Genomic DNA, 22,236 nt, shown 5'->3' with positions numbered 1-22,236 from the left:
TTCCAGACTAATCCGCTCCCTTTTATATTTTGTGCAAAGCTAACCCTTTCCCTATGCCATTGACCCAAACACCTTACACTTACTTTAGAACCTACTCACTCTTTTCTCTCAAGCTGGCTTTTGCCACCATCCTTATGACTTGTGGGTGTTGGTACTGCCACTCGGGGGGGGGGGGGCATAGAGGAGGCACAGGTGGGAAGAGGATGAGTTCAATTTGAGTCAATTTAAAAAGGAGTCTACAGTGCCCATGGGGCACCGAGGACATGGTTGGGGACCCAGGGCTGAAGATAAGATTTGGAAGTCAGACACTAACAAGGAAGAGTTCAAATACAGTTCATCTATAACATGGACCCTCATGTCACCTTTAAAAAGAAAGAGGCGCAATGACATGAAAAACAAGGAAACTTGTTCACAAGAAAGTAGAGACACGATGTAGTAGAAGGTTAACAGCACTCAAGAGCCAAATTGCTTGAGTTCAAAGCCTGGCTCTACCATTTGCTATGATCTTGAACAAATTACTTAACCTCTGCATTTCAGCTTTCCCATCTATGAAATTAGGATAAGAAATAAAATAGGACTTCTGGCCAAGATGGAGGCGTAGGTAGACACACTGCGTCTCCCTCCACAACTAAGCAGGAATACAACTACCCCAAAACTGAGACAACCAGAAGTTCCAGAAAACTGAACTACACTGAAGTCCAACAAACAAAGATATAAAGAAGAAATACTCATCCAGACAGGCAGAAGGGGTGGAGAGTAAGTGGTATGATGGCAGCGGCAGCAGCAGGCTGGCAGAAAGCGCAGTAACACATTTTTTAAAAATTGGGAGGGACACCTGGGGAGCACTTCCAGCACTAGACCAGACCATGAAGCTCACAGTTCCAGCGCTGGAGAAAATAAAGCCTCATTGCTTCTGACTGTGCGAACCAGTGGGGGCTGGGGCAGAGGAAGAAACTCTTGGTCTCTCAACAGGGTCTGCTTGTTTAGAGGACTCCCACAGTCCTACAACATCCACATATCCACCCACCCTGGGAACCATGACTGGGGCAATATCTAGAGGCACCAGTCCCATACAGGAATTGGGAGAAATGCCTGGAAAAGGAGTGAGTGCTGAGCAAGTGGCATTGTTCTCAGACCCCTCCCCCACATACAGTGCCACAACGTGGTGAAACGGGTTGCCCCATACTGATGAGTATCTAAGGCTCTGCCCCTTACAACGTAGCAGGTGCAACAGCTCTACCTAAGACACAGAGGCAAACAAACACAGGAGTCTGTCAAGATGAGGAGACAGAGAAGTATGGCCCCAAAGAGGGAATGGATCAAGGTTCCAGTGGGAGAACTAAGCGACGAGGAGATAGCCAACCTAACATACATAGAGTTCAAAACACTGGTGATAAAGATGCTCACAGACTTGACAGATATGCTTAAGTATGGCAAATGTATAAGGGAAGAAGTGAAGTCTATGCTAAATAAAACGAAGAAAATCTACACAAAACCAGTGGTGAAGGGAAGGAAACTGGGGTTCAAGTCGATGATTTGGAACATAAGGAAGAAATAAACAGTCAACCACTACAGAATGAGGAAAAAAAAAACTGAAAAAAGTGAGGAGGGGCTTAGAAACCTCCAGGACAACTTTAAACATGCCAATATCCGAATGATAGGGGTGCCAGAAGGAGAAGAGGAAGAGCACGAAATTGAAAACTTATGTGAAAAATCAATGAAGGAAAACTCCCCAAATTTGGCGAAGGAAACAGACATACAAGTCCAGGAAGCACAGAGTCCCAAACAAGCTAGACCCAAAGAGGACCACACAAAGACACATCATAATTGAAATGCCAAAGGTTAAAGATAATCTTAAAAGCAGCAAGAGAAAAGCAGAGAGTTACTTACAAAGCAGTGCCTATAAGACTATCAGCTTATTTCTGAAAAGAAACTTTGCAGGCAAGAAGGGACTGGCAAGAAGTATTCAAAGTGATGAAAAGCAAGTACCTACAACCAAGATTACTCTATCCAGCAAAGCTATCATTTAGAATGGAAGGTCAGATAAAGTACTTCCTAGACAAGGTAAAGCTAAGAGTTCATCATCACCAAGACATTATTATATGAAATGTTAAAGGGACATATTTAAGAAAAAGGACTATGAACATTAAAATGACAACTCACAACTATCAACAACAGAATCTAAAACAAAACAAAACAAACTAAGCAAACCAGAATAGGAACAGAATCATAAGTATGGAGATCATTTGGAGGACTATCAGCTGGGAGAGGGGAGGGGGAGAAATGGTGCAGGGAGTAAGAAGCATAATTGGTAGTTACAAAATAGAGAGGAGGAAGTTAAGGATAACATAGGAAACGGTGAAGCCAAAGAACTATCTGCACAACCCATGGACATGAACTAAGGCGGGGTGGGATTGTTAGAGGGAAGTGGGGTACTAGCGGAGGGGAGCAAAGGAAAAAGAAATTGGGACAATTGTAACAACATAATAAAAATTACTAAAAAATAAAAAAGGCAAAAAAATATATACATATTTCATACATACCTTTGATGTAAATATTAAATGAGTTAATTTATATAAAGCACTCAGAACAGTGCCTGGCGCCCTTGCTAGTATGGCTCAGTGGATCAAATGCCTGTCTGTGAACTGCAGGGTTGCCGGTTTGATTCTAAGTCAGGGCACATGACTGGGTTGCGGGCCAGGTCCCCAGTTGGGAGCATGTGGGAGGCAGCCAATCGATGCATATTTTGCACATCCATGTTTCTCTCCTTTGCTTTCTCCCTCCCTTCTGCTCTCTCTAAAAATAAATAAAATCTAAAAAAACAAAAAACAAAAAAAAAAAAACCTCACAACAGTGCCAGGCCCATATGTAGCAAGAATGTATTAGCTGGGTGGAAAAAAGCAAATCATAGTACAGCATAGCAATTATAGTGTGTAGAAAGGAATAACAAATCAACAAATAGAATTACTTAAAATAATGCCATAATTTATGGGACGATATCAAAGCATAAAAAAGCAAGCTTCTGAACAGTATCAATATTAGAGTATGTATAATTATCTCAACTGCATAGAAACTATAGGTTTATATCACAGAAAATTTCTGGATTCAATAAAATATGTTAATGACTACCACTGGTGATGCAGGTAAAGGAAGAAATGAGCAACTTAAACAGGACATTTTTATTTTGTTTTTACAATCACTTCTCAAAGAAGCCCTGGCTTCTTGCACTGGAGAATGTTACTTAGATACCAAGATCTGGGTACTGGGCATGTTCATTGCTACTGGGTTGTCACTGCTTCTGGTCCCTCTTAAGTGGAAAAAGCAAAGAAATAAATGTATTCACACGTATCTGCATTTCTACATTGTCTGTATACACAGTAAATAAAAACCATGTCCACACTGATGCCTCCAACTTTAATCCAGTCCTACAGGGTTCATTCTAGTCACACCCTTTCACCCACTGGTGTCTCATTTTATTTGTAACTTCCTTCTCCAGCAGTGAGAAACCTGGCTCTCATTATCTAGAATATATTTACCCATTTGTTCACTTTGTGTGTGGAGACACATGTACAAGTTTCAGAACTGCTAAATCATATCCCTGTGAGGAACATATTTACCAGCTAGAGTAGTGTTTTTGCATACGTTTTGTCTTTAACCTTTCAGGACCCCATCATACTTTTCCCAAACTTAGGTCAGCGTTCTTCCCTACCTGCTTCAGTGTGGTCACGTGATTCATTTGTAATACAGGCAGATTCATTTGATGGCCTGCATTCTGTTTCTTCCTACATCCTTTTTGACAAATGAAGAACTCTGCATTTACTACCACAGTTCCAGACAGAGCAGTTCCATTACCATAAAAATACCTCCATACTGCCCTTTTATGTTTAAAAAAAAAAAGTGTAACAAAAATCAATAATACTAATTAAACAGAATAAGATATAAAATTTATATGGAAAGATGTCAAAAGTATAAAGAAAGAAAACTTCATGGTATGTGATATTACAGAAGATATAATTATCCCAATTGTATAAAAACTATAGATTGTTATTTCAAAAAATGTCTGTATCAAATATGTTAATGACTTCCACCGGTAGGAGGGGTCGTGTAAATATGAAACAATTTTTAACAAAACATTTGTTTTTTTTTTACAAGTAGATATTAGCACAGTTATCTGTTAAAAATAAAAATGAAGTCTACGCAAATACACTGAAAAAGTCCTGACCTAGGAAGGAGAATGGAGGGAAGGGTTTTGCCTTTTAGCATGTACTTTTCTATGCTGACTTGAAATTATAGGGAATCACCTTGTCAAGGCTGTCATGTAGTTTATCATTACATCTTTTCTTTTTTTCTTTACTTCAAGTTTTATTTTTGTTAATTCCTTTTATATATATTTCTTTATTAAATTTGTTGGGGTGATACTGGTTGATAAAAGGCTGTCATGGCGTTAAATTTAATTTTTTTGTTTTAACAGAGGTAAAGGGGCAAATTGAACCTAAGTGTAGGAAGAGCAAGGCTACCAGGAAACATGTCTTCGGGATAGGAGGGAATCCAAGAGGCATGTAGAGATGTGACTAATGGAGACCAAAGAGAAACATTCTCAACTGACTACGGGCCAGCAGCATCCCAGACAGCTGGTTGATACCTCTCCCAAGAAGCTTGGTGGTGACAGGAAGGCAGAGGCTGTGAGGAGCTTGGGGGGAAGGGAAGGAGCAGTGGACTATAGACTTGACTGTGTTTGTGTACTGAGATAGGATAGGGCAGGCCAATACAAGAGAGGGGAGAAAGAATGGAGCAAGGTTCTGGGTGAAGCTCTTGAGAAGGGCTCCAGTATACGGCTCTGGGAAAGGACAGGGCCAAGGTCAACCCTAGGATATATGGCTAGGGGAACAGATGGGGTTTTTGGTGTCCTGTCTACTCACGTCTTGGAAAAGGCTGGAGACAGTTAATAACACCATGTAGCAGACATCCTGTTTTAAATGCATTACCTCATTGAGATGTGGGCATCATCATAGCACCCCATTTCAGAGGAGGAAACTGAGGATCGAAGAAGCTGACTTCCCCAAATCCCACTATTAATGATCAATCAAAATTCAGCCTATGCCACACTGTCTTGCTCTGTCCACTAGGATTTCATAAGTGCAAGGAACTATAGATGCTTAACCATGTTTTATTTTATCTACACTTCACAACACAACAATGCACCATCAGTTCCAGTTTGGAAAAGGAAGTGAAGGCTTAGGGAGGTTAAGTAACTTGCTTAGGGTTACTGTTGGTATTAGAGCTGGGATTCCACCCATAGTCTGTGTGAATCCAGAACCTGTATTTCTAACTACTACGTCTACTATCCCTACCCAGAGGTTCCTTGGTCTATTAGGATGAAAATAATCTTAGGATGTCTTGCCCTTCAGAAACCCATGGCAAGCTCCACACAGGTTCCCAGTCTACTAACTTACTCTTCCCTCACTGAGCCAGTCAATCTTGAGCTCTTACTGAGTAGCTGGGCACTGAGAGTACAGTATAGTGACAACCAGACACCGAACTCCCCTCATTCAAAGACAACAACAATGAAGCTTCTTCTAAGTTTTTATTAACATGACTTTTAAAAACAAGCATCCATACCAGTGTAGGGGTTAAGGGTGAGAGAAGAGAGAAGAGGTGGGGAGGGCAGAGCGTGGGAAAGGAATTCTCCTTTATTGGTAATAAAGTTCCAGGTTCATCCCATCGTGGATTTCATCTGAAGTAAAGATGTTAAGGAATCCTTACTATAGGTTTGGTTCCCACCCTTTCATCTCTCAGAGCTGGGACAGGGTAGCCTGAGCATTCAGCCCACAGCGAAGGAAACCATTTTGGACTGGGTCATTTTGATTTGAAAAGAATCCAAACTATAAAACAAAAGTTCATGCTCCTTTTGTACAGAAGGCTCACTCCACCCTGACTCCTATCCACACTAGACAACTCAGTAATAAATATTTTGACCGTAAAGTGTCTTCTAAGCCTCAACATATTTAACCAGGAAACCACCCTCCTCCTCCGATAAAATAATGTGACTCCCATTTTCTAAATGTTTACCATGTGCTACATACTAAGTTAAATATAGTATTGCATAATCTCAGACTCAGTATTGAACAAAGAGAAACAGGACATGGTACATAGACCCTTCCTCAAGAAATCACACAAAGGATACAGTCCCCCAGAGAAACGTGGTCCTTAAAAATCGTGTACCTACGGGATAGAAACCTTTCAGACAGAAACCTGAGGAGGCTCTTCACCCTGGAGGAAAGCTAAGGAAGCCCTGCCTAAGCAAAGGGCTGTCTGCAGCACTCCTCAACCCAAACCTTCTGATCTTGTCCTGTTCAGCCCCCAGCTCTGTCACTGCACTCACCATTTCTTTAGTACAATCTTGTTCCAACGGGTACCCGTTTGGGCCGCGATCAGCTTCTTAAGGTCCCCGATGGTGTCATCGGTGCTAGGGGCAGAGGAGTTAAGGAAAATGGTACGGAGTGGTAGAACGAAGAAGACATTACAGGGCTGAATGCACTTTGCCAGGACCCCTTCCGCCCCCTCTACAACACAGACTGAGTTGTCTTACGCCAAGCACCCCCAGGGACCCCTGTATCCATCACGAGCGGATACTTGCACTTCACGCGGACCTTCTTCCCCAGGCGGTCGTTGCAAACAACCTCGATCATCCTGTCTGGAACTACAGAGGGCGTGGGTTAGGAAGCAGCAGAGACGGGACGTCAAAGTCTCCCAGGCCCCAAGACCTCCAGCTTAGACATACATTCACTTCCCAGCCCCCACAGACCCGGGTTCTCCGAGACCTCGAGTTCCATGTCCCAGGACCGCGCCTCCCCCCACGTCAGATTGCCTCTCGCGGGACCGCAGACCTTCGATGGCCGGGTCCCAATAGCTTTCTCCGACTCCAAACTGTTCCACCAGGCCCCTCACCTCGAATCGCCTAGAACCTGCCGACGCCACAATCTAGCCGCCGGAGAGTAAAGCCAGGGCCAGGGGCAACGCTAAGAACCGGAAGCGGAAGTGCGCAGCTTAAAGCGTCCGCCCCTCCCCCGGTGCCAGTTAATACCCCGTAGCATTCTGTGCGGTACCTGCTGTGGCATAAGGCTTGCTGTCCTCAGGAGCGGCGCTGGGATCCCCAGACTAGGCAGGGCAACTTAGGGTTGGTGCGTGGGGCCGAGTGTGGGGGGTGTCCCAGCCTGTGGAGGGCCGGGGGAGGGGTGCGGAGGGAGAGTCAAAGGTCAGGGGCCGGGGCCCAGCTCGTTGAGGCCCCATTCGCTGTAGGGAGACACCGTCAGATGGCGAATCTAGAGAGGCCCAGGTCACATTGGGGAGGGGGAGGTGACCTGCCCTTCCTGAGCTCGACGAAGCCTCTTACTGCAAATACAGGGACTACGGGAAGCCGGCTCGAGTCCTGCAGTCATCCCGTCCCGCCCCTGCCTTCATTCTGGTTTGGGCCTCCCCTGTGGGGTGCAGACTATAGTCAGTAAGCGAAGGAACCGCCTGATCCTGGATCCTGGCCTGAATACCAGCACTTACTAGAATGGAAGTTGCGCTCTCTCGGCAACAGAAGCCAGGAAGTTGAAAATGGCACACAGGCAAAATCTTCCAGGTTATTATCTTCAAGAAAGGTCGCTCCCGCCCTCAGGGAAGCACTTTGGAGATCTCAAATTTACCTTGTAGCTCCTGTACTGCAGGTCTGGTTCCCCTCCCTGTGTTCTGTGGATGAAAAGGGAGTTCTAAGGAAAGTAACCTCACAGGGTGATCTGATCCTAAATTGCAAACTGGGAGGCTATAGTGGGTAGTCTTGTCTTAGGCATATAACATTTTAGTAAAAGGTTTATCTTTGCTTTAAGCAAGCCCTATTGTCTCTGTGCATCTAGGTTAACACATTTTTGAAATAAGCTTTACACGATCAAGAAAGCACATAATCTTGTTAACTATCATGTAATCCAGTCCCCGCAGTTCTCGCCACCCTGGGTGGTTTCCTCCTTAATTTCAAATGTGTTAGACTGCAACAGTTACTCTCTGGAGCGTTTGACATCTTCCCAGCACGTCCTCAGTTTGGCTCAGATAAACTTTAAAAATTTTAATTCTCTATAGGTTTGGATGTTTCTTATGTTGATGTCACAAGATAAATTACTGAGGCTTTTTTTCCTTGTTGGTGCATTTTCATATTTTCCCAGATTATCTACAATGAACATGTTACTTTTGTAATGGGCTAGGGGGGCCAAAGTAAATGTTAGTTTAGTTTAGTTTTGTTTTTTATCCTCACCTGAGGACATTTTTTGTTTTTAGAGAGAGGAAGGTGGAGAAAGAAACATTGATGTGAGAGAAACATCGATTGGTCACCTCTCTTCCACGCCCCCACCAGGGATCGAACCTGCAACCTAGGTACATGCTCTGACTGGGAATTGAACCTGCAACCTTTTGATGTATAGGAGGGTGCTTCAACTAACCAAGCACAATGGCCAGGGATGTTAGTTTTTTGTTTTTGTTTTTGTTTTAAAGGAGTTTTAATTTCTCAACGTTAATCAGAGATAGGATCATGATGCTGAGTTGTGGGCTGGGAGAGATTGGAAAGGAGTGGGGAGTGTTTTGGAAAGGGGAGGAAAATAAAGTCTGAGATTGCTGGGGGCTTGGGCTCCATGGGGATCTCCAGCTGGGCTAAGCCATCCTGAGGGGGGCAGGAAATGGGAAGTCCCAGAACTAGACTGCCAATGCTCCCAAGATGAGAGGGGGAGGGGGCCTCAGGAGACAGGACACTGCATCTTAATGACCCATCCCCACACCCTGGTAATTATAATCTGGGGCTTCCTAAGAAGGGTTTCAGTGATGGCGCTTTGAAGGGCCAGGGCAGCCCCACCCCCCCTGTCTTGGAGGCAGTAGTATCTGCAGTCAGATTTGCTCCATCTGGGGAAGGTAGGTGCTTCCTAGGAAGGAGAGGTCTGGGTCATGACCCAAGAGCCAGCTGGGCAGGCCCCTCTGCTCCCTTGTTTCTTGCGTTTCTGACTCAGAGAAGGGAGCTTTCATATGGGGATCCTTTCTCTTTACACTGTAGGCGGGCAGAAGATGGTTCTTAGGAACCTCCTCTAACTGTGCTGAGGGCAGGAATACCTGGATTCTGAACTTAAAGGCAACCCTCCCACCCAGTGTTCACTGGAGGGGGAATAATCTTAGGGGTGAAGGGACTTTCTCAGGAGGTCCCTTCTCCCAGAATCGCAGCGTGCCAGCAGGCCTTGAAGATACAGCAATGACCAAGGCCGACCTACTACCTCAGAGTTCAGTCTGATAGAGGAGGAAGACAAAGGAGAGGACAAATGAAGAGGCCCTTGCGACACATTGTGATAGGTGGTGTGAATGCAAGCCCAGGCCCTGGGAGCCCAGAGGGCATTGTCCCTACAAGATGGTGTGTGTTCTCCAGAGGAAACCACGACCATAGGGCATTGTGAGAGAGACCATGTTCTGGCCTCAGAAAGATCTGGGCTTGAGGTCCTGGCATGTGACTTGACCTGTCTGCAATTCTTTTGACCTTTTCTTCCAGTCACAAGATGGCTGCCAGAACAGGAAACATTTTTTTCTGTGCTCTTGTTTGAAGAAAAATATCCAAAGGTTTTCTTTATTAATAAATATTTGGAACTTAGGTTTGTTTGTTTTTTACAGGTAACGTACTTGCACATGGTAAAAATTCAAGCAGTACAAAATTCTATATACAGCACATAAAGTTTGCTTGCCTTCAGACCCCAGCCCCTCCCCAGGAACAACTACCTTTAAAAGTTTCCATTTTCTAGCCTTGGCCTAGTGTCTTGAATGGAGCGTGGGCCCATAACACCAAGAGGTTGTGGGATCGATCCCTGGTCAGAGCACATACGTAGGTTATGGCTTTGATCCCTGGTTGGGGTGCATTATCAAATGCTATTTTAAAAATAAGTGATATTTGATAGGATTGTCAACTCAGCCTCTGAGGGAACAATTTGTCACTATCAATCAAAACGAAATATTCAACATGCCCTTTTAACAAGTTATTTCTCGTCTACAAATTATCCTTGTGCATGTGCATCAAAAAACATTGTTAAATGTTGAAATGTAGAAGCTTCGCTCTCCGCCCAGTTCTCCACTCTCGGTCCCGCCCCCTACACTGCCCCCAAGGTTTGTCACCGCCTCAGCTACACCTCCCCCATTCGGTCGTGGCCCCCAGCCCCGGCCTCCCAAGTCTCCTCCCGGCCCTGCTCCCTCCCTGGCCTCCTCACAGCCCCAGCCATGCCTTTTGAGTTTGATCCCTTTCCCGGCCCCTAACCGCAGCTTCGAGGCTCGACATGGTCCCCAGCTCCGCCCCGACGCTTCTTGGCACTACTCCAGCTACGCCTTCAGAGTTTGGTCCTCGTCCCTAACTCGCCCCCAGAGCCGCACCCCGCCCATGGTGTCGTCACTGCCCTAGCCACGCCTTCCAAGCTTGTACTGGTTTAAGGCTTCATCCTCGGAGTCTCGTCCAGATCTCCCGGAGGGGCTCAGCGACGCGCCCCAGCAGGAAAGCTGAAGCCCCGCGGGCTACCCAAGGCCGTGGCTACCTCCCTGCTGGCACCCCCACTACCCTAGTCTCCTGAGGCGCTGCCAGGGCGCTTCACGGAGTTCCTTTAGCCAGAAGTGGCAATGCGTGTTGGCGGGATCATGGCGACTCTTTCGGATTTGCCGGACTTGGTCCTGTTGGAGATCTTTTCTTACCTCCCCGTCAGGGACCGGATTCGCCTCTCCAGGTGGGCCTCGCTCAGCGGTTGGGAGTGCGGCGGGCGAAGGGTCGGTCAGGGTCAGATAGTTCTAATGGCGGTCTCCTTCCTCAGGGTCTGTCACCGCTGGAAGAGGCTGGTGAACGACGGGTGGCTGTGGCGACACATCGACCTGTCCGTCTACATGGTAAGTGAGGTAGGCGGGGCGGTCTTGGGCCACTGTCTTGTGGCCGGACCCCGGATTTAGCGCCAGGCCGCCCGAGACTCGCCCGGGCTGTATCGCTTACCTACTACTTTGCGACCTCCTGGCCTCAGTTTCCCCATCTCCAAAACGGGGTTAGCTGAGATTGTTCAGGGAATGGGCTTAGTGTCAGCTATTCATAGTCAGCATATGATAAATGCTGGTTGATGATTAGATTATCACTTACTATTGTGAGTTTTCATGGGAAATTATTTCCATTGTCAGCTTATTTCCAGAATTAATATCCTGAGTAATGCAACCGAACCATTTCCAGTTTCTACCATTTGCATTTTTTTGTTTTTATTATGAACTATTCAAATATATAGAAATGTATAGAGGATAACATGGCTTCAGATAAACAGGTACTTACCACCTAGATTTAACCTGTTTTATTCTTTGGCCTCATTTATGGCAGATCTTATGAAACACACACACATGTTTTATATACTTATATACATAAACATTTTTAGATATATTTATTGCACTTTTTGAAACCCTCCTCAGAGGTAATCGCTATTATAAAATGGAATTGTAGCCTTCCTTTGGCGTTTTTATTTACTTCCTATGTGTGCGCCCATAAGTCATATACAGTATTGTTAACATTGTTAACATGTTTCTAAAATTTAGATAATGCTATTCTACTATTTAGATGATTAAATGCTATTTTAGCTATATATCCACCCACAACTAACTTTATTCACACTACATCGCTTTTAAAAAAAAGTGAGTTTAGAGAGAGGAAGGAGAGGAAGGAGGAGGGAGAGAGAGAAATAAATATTGATTTGCTCTGCAGGTTCAATTCTGGTGGGACACAGACCTAGGTTGTTGGTTCAATCCCCGTCAGGGCACCTACTAGAAGGAATGAATCCATGTTTCTCTCTCACATTGAGGTTTCTATTGCTCTCTCTCTCCCTTTCTAAAAGCAATTAAAAAATGTCCTTGTTGAAGATTTTTTAAAAACTTGCAAAGTGGAAAGTTTTGTTTTGTAAGGTTGGCACTAATTCATTTGATGCCAAAACCTGACCTAAAGTGGTGTGAGGACGTTAATGTCCTTTTTCTTATTCCACTGAGAATAAATAGACTTATGTTATACTGAATAATATTAATCTGATAATGGGGTGCTGACTTAGGCCCCACTAATGGTATTATATATGGTATACACCATTTTAATTTTGAATTCTGAAATCTACCTGTTCACAAGGGTTTTGAATAAGGAGCTGTGGCCCTGTACAGAAATTATTTTTATTTAGATTACCTTTTTAAAAATGATTTTTTTCCATATTAGTTATATCTACTATCTTATGAAAAATTTTAAACAAACATAAAAGTTGGAAAAATAGTACAGAGAACACCAAAATACCCCCCATTTGTATTGAACTATGTTTGTTTTATCACCTGTTGATCCATCCATTCATTTCTCTTTCCACCCACCAGTCCATTTTATTTTTTAAATACATTACAAAATAAATTGCAGATAAACCACCAACAACAAGAAGTTGAAGTATTACTACAGATGAAGTGAAGAGCCTTTGACAATTGTTTCCTGGTGGTCTTACCCTTCCCCAGAATAACCAGGATTCAAAATATGCAAAATAATAAAAGGCGAAAAGGAATGTCTCCCCGCAACAATCTTGTCACCCAAGGCGCCCTGGCTTTTCCCCCAGAGGCAGCAAATGCTCCCATTTTCTTTGGAATTCTTCTGGAGATAGTCTCTGCATACAAAAACACAAGCATCTATATTAAAAACAAAACAGGTGGTAGTGGGTATCTACATTTTAAATTTTAATAGAAATCACCAGATTGCATTCCAGAGTAGCCAGACCAATTCCCACCAGCAGGGCCCAAGAGCTGCTTCTCCACATGCTGGCTAATATTTGATATTCTGAAACAAAAAATATTTGTCCTTCAAACTTGCAGGTTTAAATTTGGCCAGGAAGATGTGATTCCTCTGTAAAAAATAGTCAACAAAATTTATGCTATGTGTTTTCTTTTTTATTTCTTTTAATTAATTTATTTATGTTTAAAAGATTTTATTTATTTTCAGAGTGAGGGGAAGGGAGGGAGAAAGAGGGAGAGAACATCAGTGTGTGGTTGCCTTTTGCAGCCCCCAACTGGGGACCTGGCCTGCAACCCAGGCTTGTGTCCTGGCTGGGAATCGAACCGGCAAGCCTTTGGTTTGCAGGCCAGTGCTCAATCCACTGAGCCACACCAGCCAGGGCTATTTGTTTATTTATTTTAGGTAAAATGTACATACAATGCAATGCACAGAGCTATCAGTTGTTTGTTTTCTAAGTCTAACTTCCCAGGGTTAGTTTTTTACAGCTTTTGCTATTATCAGGCTGTGGTTTTGGTTTTTTTTTTAAACCTATATCTAATGTACCCTGGGCAGTTTTAGCCTTTTTCAGTTTTCTTTTATGTTTCTTATTTCTCTCTGAGGTGGTCATTAAAAAAGGGATAAAAATCCAGGTTACTTACTCCAGAACATAATGAGAATCCACTCTGTTGCTAAAGACAGGTCTGATATAATCTTTTTCCTTCATTTCTTTTATTCAAATCTGGAAGTCAAAATGTTGGGGTTAAATTGTTTTGTTACCCCAGAGAAGTGTCTGGTCAGGTGAGGCTGGTGGTAGAAGGACAATTCCAGGGGAGCAACAGAACCCCCGCTGGGGCTTGTCTGACTCCAGGTAGGTAGGGACCTTGGAGGACCTCCTGTATCTCTTACCTAGTCATTGCTATCTTTGGCTTTTACAGGTGCGGCCTAAGGTCATATGGCACCTCCTTCACCGGTACATGACATCCCGACTCCATTCCCTGCGCCTGGGTGGCTACCTGCTCTCAGGCTCCCAGGCTCCCCAGTTGTCTCCAGCCCTGATGAATGCCCTGGGCCAGAAGTGCCCCAACCTTAAGCGTCTCTGCCTGCATGTGGCCAACTTGAGCATGGTGCCAGTCACCAGCCTGCCTTGCACCCTGAGGACCCTGGAGCTGCACAGTTGTGAGATTTCCATGGGCTGGTTCCTCGAGGGGCAGGACCCCACTGTGCTGCCCCTACTTGAGTGCATGGTGCTGTCTCGTGTTCCTGCCTTTCGGGATGAGCACCTGCATGGCCTGACACGCTTCCGCGCCCTGCGCTCGCTGGTGCTGGGTGGTACCTACCGGGTGACTGAGATGGGACTGGATGCAAGCCTGCAGGAGCTGAGCTACTTGCAAAGATTGGAGGTCCTGGGTTGCACCCCCTCGGCCGACAGCACCCTCCTGTCCATCAGCCGCCACCTCCGGGGTGTTCGGAAGATCCGGGTGACTGTTACAGGCCTCTCTGCCGCTGGCCTGTCAGTCCTGGAGGGAATGCCGGCCCTGGAGAGTCTGTGCCTTCAGGGCCCGCACGTCACCCCAGAAATGCCTTCTCCAGATGAAATAATCTCCTCCTGCCTCACCATGCCCAAGCTTAAGGTCCTTGAGCTGCAGGGGCTGGAGTGGGAGAGTGAGGAGGCAGTCAGGATCCTGCGTAAGGGCCTGCCTCACTGTATGGTTGTCGTCAGGGCCTGCCCCAAAGACTCTATGGACTGGTGGATGTGACTCTTCACCTGTCCATGAGGTGTATCTTGGTTTTCATTAACGAACCCCAAGCCCTCTAGGCAGCACCTTGCAGATGGCAAGTAATTAGGTTAGAGGGGCCTGAAGGCCAAAGGTAGAGAGAAATGAGGCCTTGGCACCACCAGACAAGTGGGTTTGCCAGCTGTGTGTCCTCTGTGACATCAGCTAACCTGGTCCCCACATCTGGAGATGGGGAAGACCATAGCTACCTCACGGTTATGTTGCAAAGCCTTACACTTTACCGGGCCCGAGAAGGTCCTCGATGAAGGGTCATTCTTAGGACGGTCCTCAGGAACAGGATGGATGCAGAAGGGTGTGGTTAGGAGTTAGGGGGACCTGAAAGGCCAGGGCCCCTTAGGAAGCTGGAAGGACTGTCTACGTGGGCACCCACACACCTACACACTGATTATACCTTACATGCATGGATTAATATGTTAATGAATTGTAATTTTTTTTGTATTTTGTATTTCCCGAGTTTTCTACAATATATATATTATTTTGCTATTAAAGAAAAATACTTATTATTATTTTTAAAGCATTCGATTTATTTAACAAACATTTCTAAGCCCCTGTAATTTTGTAGGCATTGTCCTAGGTGCTGGGTCACAGCACTGAACCAAACCAAGAAGACAGGGTGATAAACACGTGAGCGCATCCAGGGGACAGTTTCAGAAACTGAGACAATAAACCAGGGTCACGCGTTGGAGGCGCATGTGGGCCTCTGAGCTGAGACCTGAGCAGTGATGAATAACCAGCCCTGGAAAGTGCTGGGAAGATAGAAAAGACAAAAGTTGCTGAGGTGGAAATGAACTTGGGATTTTCCAGGAACCGAATGAAGGTCCCTGTGGTTAAGGGAACGAGGGGTGAGTAATAGGAAGTGAAGTCATATGATGGGGTGAGGTTGGACAGGGCCTTCTCACAGGTGGCTCAGGTTTTAGGGGCTTTTGGGTCTGAACCACTTGAGAGATGTAGGTGGCAGACTGATAATGATCACGGGTGCCACCTGGTGAGACGAGCGTTACTTCTGATCTGAGCTGGGTAGGAGGGCCCCATGGTCTTACCACCTGCCCCATCAGCCAGTGTGCCTGCTCTGTGGTGGGCAGAGCCAGAAGAGAGAAGGGGGATGTGCTGGGTACCCTTGAGTTTTTATTCCAAGCGCACCTATCAGAGAAGACCCAGGTGTTTCTCCCATGCTTTTCCCACTCGAGCTTGGAGTGGGAAATTCCTTCCCCATCTGGCCGCATGAGGCCTAGGGTGTGAGTTCTCCCCTAGTGTGGCCATGGTTAGGGTCTACTGGTCCTATACTCTTGACAAACCCGGCAGTTCCAGTTCAGCACCTGGGGGACTGCGTTGATCAAAGCGGGGGCATGGGAGACTGGAGAAGTGTCAGGCAGGGAAATGAGGTCTGTCTGGAGGCCTGGGATCAACTGGGGGGAGTATGATAGAAGGGGTCAACGCCAATCCTGGGCTGGGCCCTGCTGGTAGTCCTGGAGGTGGGCTGCAAATGCCCCATCTAAAGCAGCTCCAGGGGAAGAAAGCTTCCTTTTACTCTGCCTTTCTAGTAGGAATGGAGGGCAGATGTGAAGTTAGAGTCAGTGGTGCACATACAAACGTTTAACAGAGGGTGTTAGCAGGTGGTGGCGGGGAAAGCCCTGATTTGTAGCATTGGTAGAGTGTGCACTTCTGTGGTGTAAATACTGTTACAATGGCCAGTTTCAAGCCTCCAACAGTTTAACAGCTGAATCACGAAATTCCCGAAAGTTTAGTAATGGTGGTCCTGAGCTGCCATGAGCAGAGCACTGGTTAGAGGTGTCTTCTAGAGGACTCACTGTGCCTTCGTGACCCCTTCTCTGGCTTAGCTCTGAGGGGTGGTGGGGTTATGGGACATCAGACAGAGCTCCCCACTTCTTGGGATCCCTCACCCCTAACCATTGCCTTCTCCCGGATGAGAGTCTGCAGACTTAAGAATACTCTCTATTTAAAAATGATTTGTTTCAATCACAGATAGTAAGGTGAGTGACAGGAAGGCAACTGTCTTTGATAAAAAGTTTATTACATATAATTTCCAAGAGAAGGGGACACGCCATGCCATTCCACGCAGGGCCACACGGGGGTGCACCAGAATTGGTCAGAAAGAGAGGGAAAGCATGGGCAGCCTTTGTTATGATCTTTGCTGGAAGGAATGGGCGAGGCAGGGTAAGCAAGCTGTGCAAGCTTACAGTTGGCTAATTTGAATAATTTCAGTGGCTCTAGCGGTAGTCCCTAGTTGTCTGTTACTGTTACTGGTCCTAGGGTGATTTAGGGCAAAGTGTGTATTGGTTTAGAGTGGGAGAGTTAGATAAAGGAGGTGGTTGAATTGACTGGTTTGTTGTCTCTAGAAATCACCTAACCCTTGTTGGTGTGGTCCTTCCCCAGGCCTGCAAGGCCCTAAGATATCAAGCATCATAAAATACAGGAAATTTAAAAAGCATGGTCAGTACTCTCTCCAGTAAAGGTTAAGGACAATCACAATAGCTGACATTATTGAGGATTTATTTTGTGTCAGGCACTGTGCTCAGTCCTTCATGCATGGACTCCTACCAGCACCTCAGTGAGGAACGTACAGAGGAAGAAACTGAGAATCAGAAAAATTAAGTTGTTCAAAGTCACATAGCTGTTAAAAGAGCAGAATTTGAGTAATCTTATTCTACAATCTTAACCATTATGTGAGGTTGCCTTGTTGACACGTAACAGTATCTGAAAGGATGGTTCAGTAACTGTGCCCCATTAGGAACTAAAAACTAGACATAGAAGAAAGTTTTACGGCTTTATTGAGGTATAATTAATGCACAATAAACTGCACATATTTAAATAATTTAATGACTTTTGACATATATATACACTCATGGAAACATCACCACAATCAAGATGACAAACATTTCCTTCATTCCCCAAAGTTTCCTTGTGGCCTCTGGTATCTTTCCCTCCCTCTGCCCCTGTCCCCGGGCAACCACTGCTTTCTGCCACTATAGATTATTTTGCTTTTCCTAACATTTTATGTAAATGAATTATAGAGTATGTACTTTTTGTGTGTGGGGGGAGCAATCTTGTTTCTTTCACTCATCATAATGATTTTGAGACTCATCCAGGTTGCAGTAGGAATCAATAGTTTATTCTGAGTAGCACAGTAACCTCCCTGCCCCCTGCCCTTATCTGCAGTTTTAGTTACCCACAGTCAATCACAGTCTGAAAGTATTCAATTTCTTCAACCATCGATCTCATGTGCTCCCGACATCCAACCATTGACATCATCAAGGCTCAATGATGCAGGATCACTGGAAGCAGGTGACCCTCCTTCTGACTTATCCTCAGAAGGTCAGTAGTAGCCTAATATTGTGTCATGATGCAAATGTCACTTACCTCACTTCATCTCATTATGTAGGCATTTTATTATTTCACATCATCACAGAAAAGGGTGAGTTCAGTACAATAAGATATTTTGAGAGAGAAATGCCATACTCACATAACTTTTATTACAGTATATTATTATAATTGTTCTACTTTATTATAAGTTAATTTTTGTTAATCTCTTACTGTGCCTAATTTATAAACTAAACTTTATTATGGCATGTATATGTAGGAAAAAACATAGTATATATATGGTTCGGTACAATTTTGCAGTTTCAGGTATCCCCTGGGAGTCTCGAAGCATATCCCCTGTGGATAAGGGTAACTACTACAGTACATCATATGGTTACAGCACCATGTGTTATCCATTCACTGATGATAAATATTTCTGTTTAAATATACACTTTTTTGTTAAAAATAATTTTCCTGCTGTGGAAAATAATCCATGCTTGTAGAGAATTTCAACATTACAGAAAGTGAACGCTTTCTAGTCCCAGGCCCCAGAGGGAATCATTATGAAAAGTTTTGGTGTGTAATCTTTTAGAACTTTCTTTGTCTACTATGGGCACTTTGGGGAAAACCAATAACGTATCTTAATTTCCCTCCTGAGTTTGAGACCAGTCACAGGAATCAGAGATGATTTATTCAGCTTTATGACTGATAAAAGCAGGATTGGAGCATGTGGCTTCACTATGAGACCCTGGTGGGCTTTCTGATGATTTCACCCCTAATTGTGCCAAACCTACTCGGGCATGGCACAGCTGGTCAACCACAAGGCTCCTCTGGATGATTACTGCCTGGCCTCGGCCTTATCAAAATATCCTCTCTCTGGGTTCTGATGGACTCCCAAAGGGAGAGAGAAAGGGCATGAACCGAAGAAGTTCAGTTCCTTTTTCCAAACTGACTAGTCAGATAGAGTATGTAGGTGTGTATGTGCAGAGAGGACAGGACTGTCACTTCAGCAGAAATTTCCCCTTCTTGGACACAGGAAGCCAGAGGAATGGAGTTTTGTCCTAACTCAGGCTAAAGTAGATTGCATACTTATTTTGTGTAGGTTTCAGTCTACTGATAGTGATGCTATCGACTAGAACTGCCTAGGGGACTCACCCAGGCCCCCTGCAACTTGTGGTGAGAACCCCCAGACATTTCCCTGACCAAAGCTAATGTCGTGTCTCCACCTGCCCTTCTGGTTCCTATTACGGTTGCAAGACACACCTCAGCAACAAACATCAGGGAACTTTGAAATGAAAGTTTATTACTCACAGGCCCTGGAGTTATCCATGGAATGCACATAGCATGCCAAAGGAGGGAGAGAGAGCGTGGTGCCTGGGGCTCTGCCTTTATTGGGGTCAAGGGCAGGGGCCTAGGATTTCACAGGTTCACACTATTGGTGAATTTAAAACATGAGAACAGGAATTAAGGAGTAAGAAAGGAAAAGCAGGATCACTCAAGTGGTCAGTTATCTAGGTTGCTCAGGGCTTTCTAAAAGGGAAGCCACAGGTGGGGCAGCCTGGTTTTGACCTGGTGGTTTAGCTAGTAACTGATTTGCGCAGTGGCAATATGTTTATGTGAAGTAGATGTCTTTAAGACAATCAAAAGCTTAATGTCAGGCATGTACACTGCACCTCCTTAAACTCAGACATTCCCTGAACTTTGCTTGCTCCTCCCTACAAAAGAAGTTTTTTTCTCTTATCTTTTAGATACTTGCAGAATCTTATGGTTTCCTATTGCAATAGGCCTTTTCTCCTTCTCGCAGTAGTCTTTTTGAGTGAAGTTTCTTTACTGATGTCCAGAATTATGTTTACTTGACAGTGGAAAACAAACAAACAATCCTTGGAGTCATTCTCAAGTCCTTACCCCAAACTACACATCAAATCCATCATCAAATACCCATCTGCTCTGCCTTCATACCCAAGTCCCACTCCTTCCATCCTCCCCTGCCACTATTGTCTAGCCATCTCCGTCTTTCCTCCCTGATCCAATCTCTGCCTACATAGAGTGGCTCAAAAGACAAAGAGATCTTTTAAGAATATAGATCGGATAATGTTGTTCCTGTAGCTCAAAACCCTTCATGGGCTCCCCATTTCACACAGAGTCAAACCAAAAATTCTTACAGTTGTCCAGGTGGCCAAGTGTAATCTGTTAGTTTTCTGACTTCACTTCCTTCTAGTCTCCATCCTGCCAAATTTACTTCAACCCTTTCAGACTCTGGGTTTCTGCTGTTTGTTAAAGAGACCAAACACTCAGGGCCTTTCCACTTGCTGTAAACTCTCCCCAGAAATCCACAAACATTTCCTAAATTCCTTCAGCCTTTCCTACCACTGCTCCTCTCCCCCCAACCCAAACACTAGGTAGATGTTATAACCCAAAGGTATATTGGGACAGAAAAACACTTTAAAATTTTTTATTTTTGAAAATGCTTTTAAAAAATGGGAAACTTCTCATAGGGAAGGATGACTGGTTTCAAGAACAGCTGCTTAAGACAGTATGATAGTATGTAATACCTGTGATTCCCAGAAGATGGCAGCACATCACTGGATTTGTAGGTAAATTATTTCTATAATAAGGGAATTGAGAAATTCCCTATATTTGTATGCCTCTCTACCCTTCAGAAGGGGAAAAGAGAAAGAAACGCATATTTGTTGGGCATCTGCTGTATCAGCTGAATGCTCTGATTTACATTTGTGATTTAGTCAGAGCATGTCCCTCATCTCTCAGAACTCCCCAATAATAATAAAATGGGAAATGAAAAGTTAAATGTATACATATATAACGTTTATGAGGTGACCTAACTGAAAGATACAATCCTTTGAAGAAGAAAATTAAAGCTTTCCTCAGGGGCCGAAAGAAGGAATGGGATGAATGGAGGTGTGATCCACTTTGTGGACTGGCAGAGTGCTTTGTAAGTCTGGCGTTCTCGTGTGTTGTCTCGGGACGTAGGAAAAAAGAGCAAGAAAAGCTTTCTTGGGCATCCTTAGAACTGGCCAGTTAGAAGCTACGTTCCACCCAAGCCCCGCCCCCACAGCTGGTCCCCTCCCCCGGCTTCCACCCTGTAATTTTGTAGCCCGCCTTAGCCCCGCCCCTGGGTCTGGTAGCCTTTAGCCTCACCTTCTAGGAAAAGTCTTCAATCTAGGCCACGCCCTTCAAGCCCTGTTCTCGCCCGTATCCTGCTCGCCCCAGGCTGGACCGAGTTTCAGCTCTTGACTGTCCCTCTGGCTTCCCGAGGTTCCTCCCTTTCTTCTTCTCTGCCTTGCGAAAGCCCTGGGGTACCGCTCCGCCTGCGCGGTTACAGAACAGGAAGTGAAGTGTACTTCTGCGGCTGGCACTCACGGCCGTGTCCCCTCAGTCGGCGTTCGGGCCTCGCCCCGCTCAAGTATGCACAGTAGTATGCATCAATCTTACAATGTTGAGTGAAAGAAACTAAATTAAAAAGGAAAAGCAATCACCCTTTTTGATTCCATAAAACTCAAAAAGAGGCAGAATTAAACTGGTACTAAGAATGAATACTTAGGTAGCAAAAGTATAAAGACAGTTACTGTAGCAGGCAAGATATTGCTCTTTTTTTAGGAGAGGGCCAGGTTTATGATTGAGAAGGGACACATAAAATTTACACATGGTAGTGAATTTTAAAAGTATTCATCGCACTATTTGTTTTCTGTCTTTTCAGTGTGTGCTTTATTTTTGAAAAGGGTTTAAAAACAAACGATAGAATGAATCTACACAGAATGAAATTTGGAACTATACTAGAAGTATTCGGATGTGGCATTGATAGGACATGTTTTCCTGTGTATCTGTTCTACTATCTGTCTTCTTCAACGATTGAAATAAAAATTCTGTGTAGGCAAGACTCAAATATTTGTTAAATGAATGAAAGGAAAAACATTTTTTGAGCCTCCCTTTCTGGAGGGTCTGGGGCAGTCGCGAGGCCTCGGCCCAGTGGGCCCCGAGGCCCGGAGCCGTTCTAGGCAGGTTCCGGGCCCAGCTCGCCCGCCCGCTTGCGTCTGTCCCCAAGGTCCCTAGTGGAGCCTGCGGGCATGGCCCAACCGCGTCCCCGCGGGAGGACCCAGGACCGCTCGGCGCGAGCTCTCCCGCGCTCAGACGCTCCCCGGCCGGCTCGAGCTCTCCACCCCTTCCGACTCTAAGTGGGGAAGTGGAGGGCGCGCCGCCAGAGCGTGCTGCCTGCCCAGTAACGGCTCCACCGGCCGCCGCCTTCCCTGTAACGGGTCCAGCCGGCAGCTCCAGGTGCGGCCCCACCACTTGGCTGGAGCAGGAGGAGGT

General features: G+C 45.2%; 2 protein-coding genes across 6 annotated transcripts; one reads left to right on the top strand and one right to left on the bottom strand.

Annotated features, from left to right (window-relative positions):
* Nucleotides 1-5,571: 5,571 nt before the first annotated feature.
* Nucleotides 5,572-7,042, bottom strand: UBL5 (ubiquitin like 5). Of its 2 annotated transcripts, none has more exons than XM_090289517.1 (5): nt 6,949-7,042; nt 6,634-6,700; nt 6,383-6,466; nt 6,185-6,222; nt 5,572-5,734 (listed from the first exon to the last, which is right to left on the bottom strand). In XM_090289517.1, exons 2-5 carry the CDS (start codon nt 6,687-6,689, stop codon nt 5,691-5,693), a joined length of 222 nt encoding a protein of 73 aa, XP_090145643.1. In that variant the 5' UTR covers nt 6,690-6,700; nt 6,949-7,042; the 3' UTR covers nt 5,572-5,690. The 2 variants fall into 2 exon arrangements, with proteins under 2 accessions (XP_090145643.1, XP_090145644.1); XM_090289518.1 differs by lacking the exon at nt 6,949-7,042 and adding an exon at nt 6,888-6,940.
* A 22-nt stretch (nt 7,043-7,064) lies between these two features.
* On the top strand, nt 7,065-15,075 carry FBXL12 (F-box and leucine rich repeat protein 12). 4 transcript variants are annotated; one of them, XM_090289516.1, is made up of 6 exons: nt 7,068-7,181; nt 7,405-7,627; nt 8,316-8,409; nt 10,318-10,769; nt 10,854-10,926; nt 13,732-15,074. In XM_090289516.1, exons 4-6 carry the CDS (start codon nt 10,666-10,668, stop codon nt 14,551-14,553), a joined length of 999 nt encoding a protein of 332 aa, XP_090145642.1. In that variant the 5' UTR covers nt 7,068-7,181; nt 7,405-7,627; nt 8,316-8,409; nt 10,318-10,665; the 3' UTR covers nt 14,554-15,074. The 4 variants fall into 4 exon arrangements, with proteins under 4 accessions (XP_090145640.1, XP_090145639.1, XP_090145641.1 ...); XM_090289514.1 differs by having other exon boundaries at nt 7,065-7,177; nt 10,318-10,926; nt 13,732-15,075; XM_090289513.1 differs by having other exon boundaries at nt 7,065-7,181; nt 10,318-10,926; nt 13,732-15,075.
* The last annotated feature ends 7,161 nt before the right edge of the window (nt 15,076-22,236 follow it).

Source organism: Furipterus horrens, unplaced genomic scaffold (assembly GCF_987537825.1).
Source record: "Furipterus horrens unplaced genomic scaffold, mFurHor1.1.pri manual_scaffold_10, whole genome shotgun sequence".
NCBI classification, from domain to species: domain Eukaryota; kingdom Metazoa; phylum Chordata; class Mammalia; order Chiroptera; family Furipteridae; genus Furipterus; species Furipterus horrens.
This window is presented reverse-complemented; position numbering and strand designations above follow the sequence as displayed.

Coding starts and splice junctions, on each gene's coding strand:
- UBL5 (XM_090289517.1), bottom strand. CDS start 6,689: ATGATCGAGGTTGTTTGCAACGACCGCCTGGGGAAGAAGGTCCGCGTG. Junction 6,467..6,633: donor AAGGTCCGCGTGAAGTGCAA/GTATCCGCTCGT, acceptor CTCTGCCCCTAG/CACCGATGACACCATCGGGG. Junction 5,735..6,184: donor CCACGTTTCTCTGGGGGACT/GTATCCTTTGTG, acceptor TCTTTACTTCAG/ATGAAATCCACGATGGGATG.
- FBXL12 (XM_090289514.1), top strand. CDS start 10,666: ATGCGTGTTGGCGGGATCATGGCGACTCTTTCGGATTTGCCGGACTTG. Junction 10,927..13,731: donor TCGACCTGTCCGTCTACATG/GTAAGTGAGGTA, acceptor TGGCTTTTACAG/GTGCGGCCTAAGGTCATATG.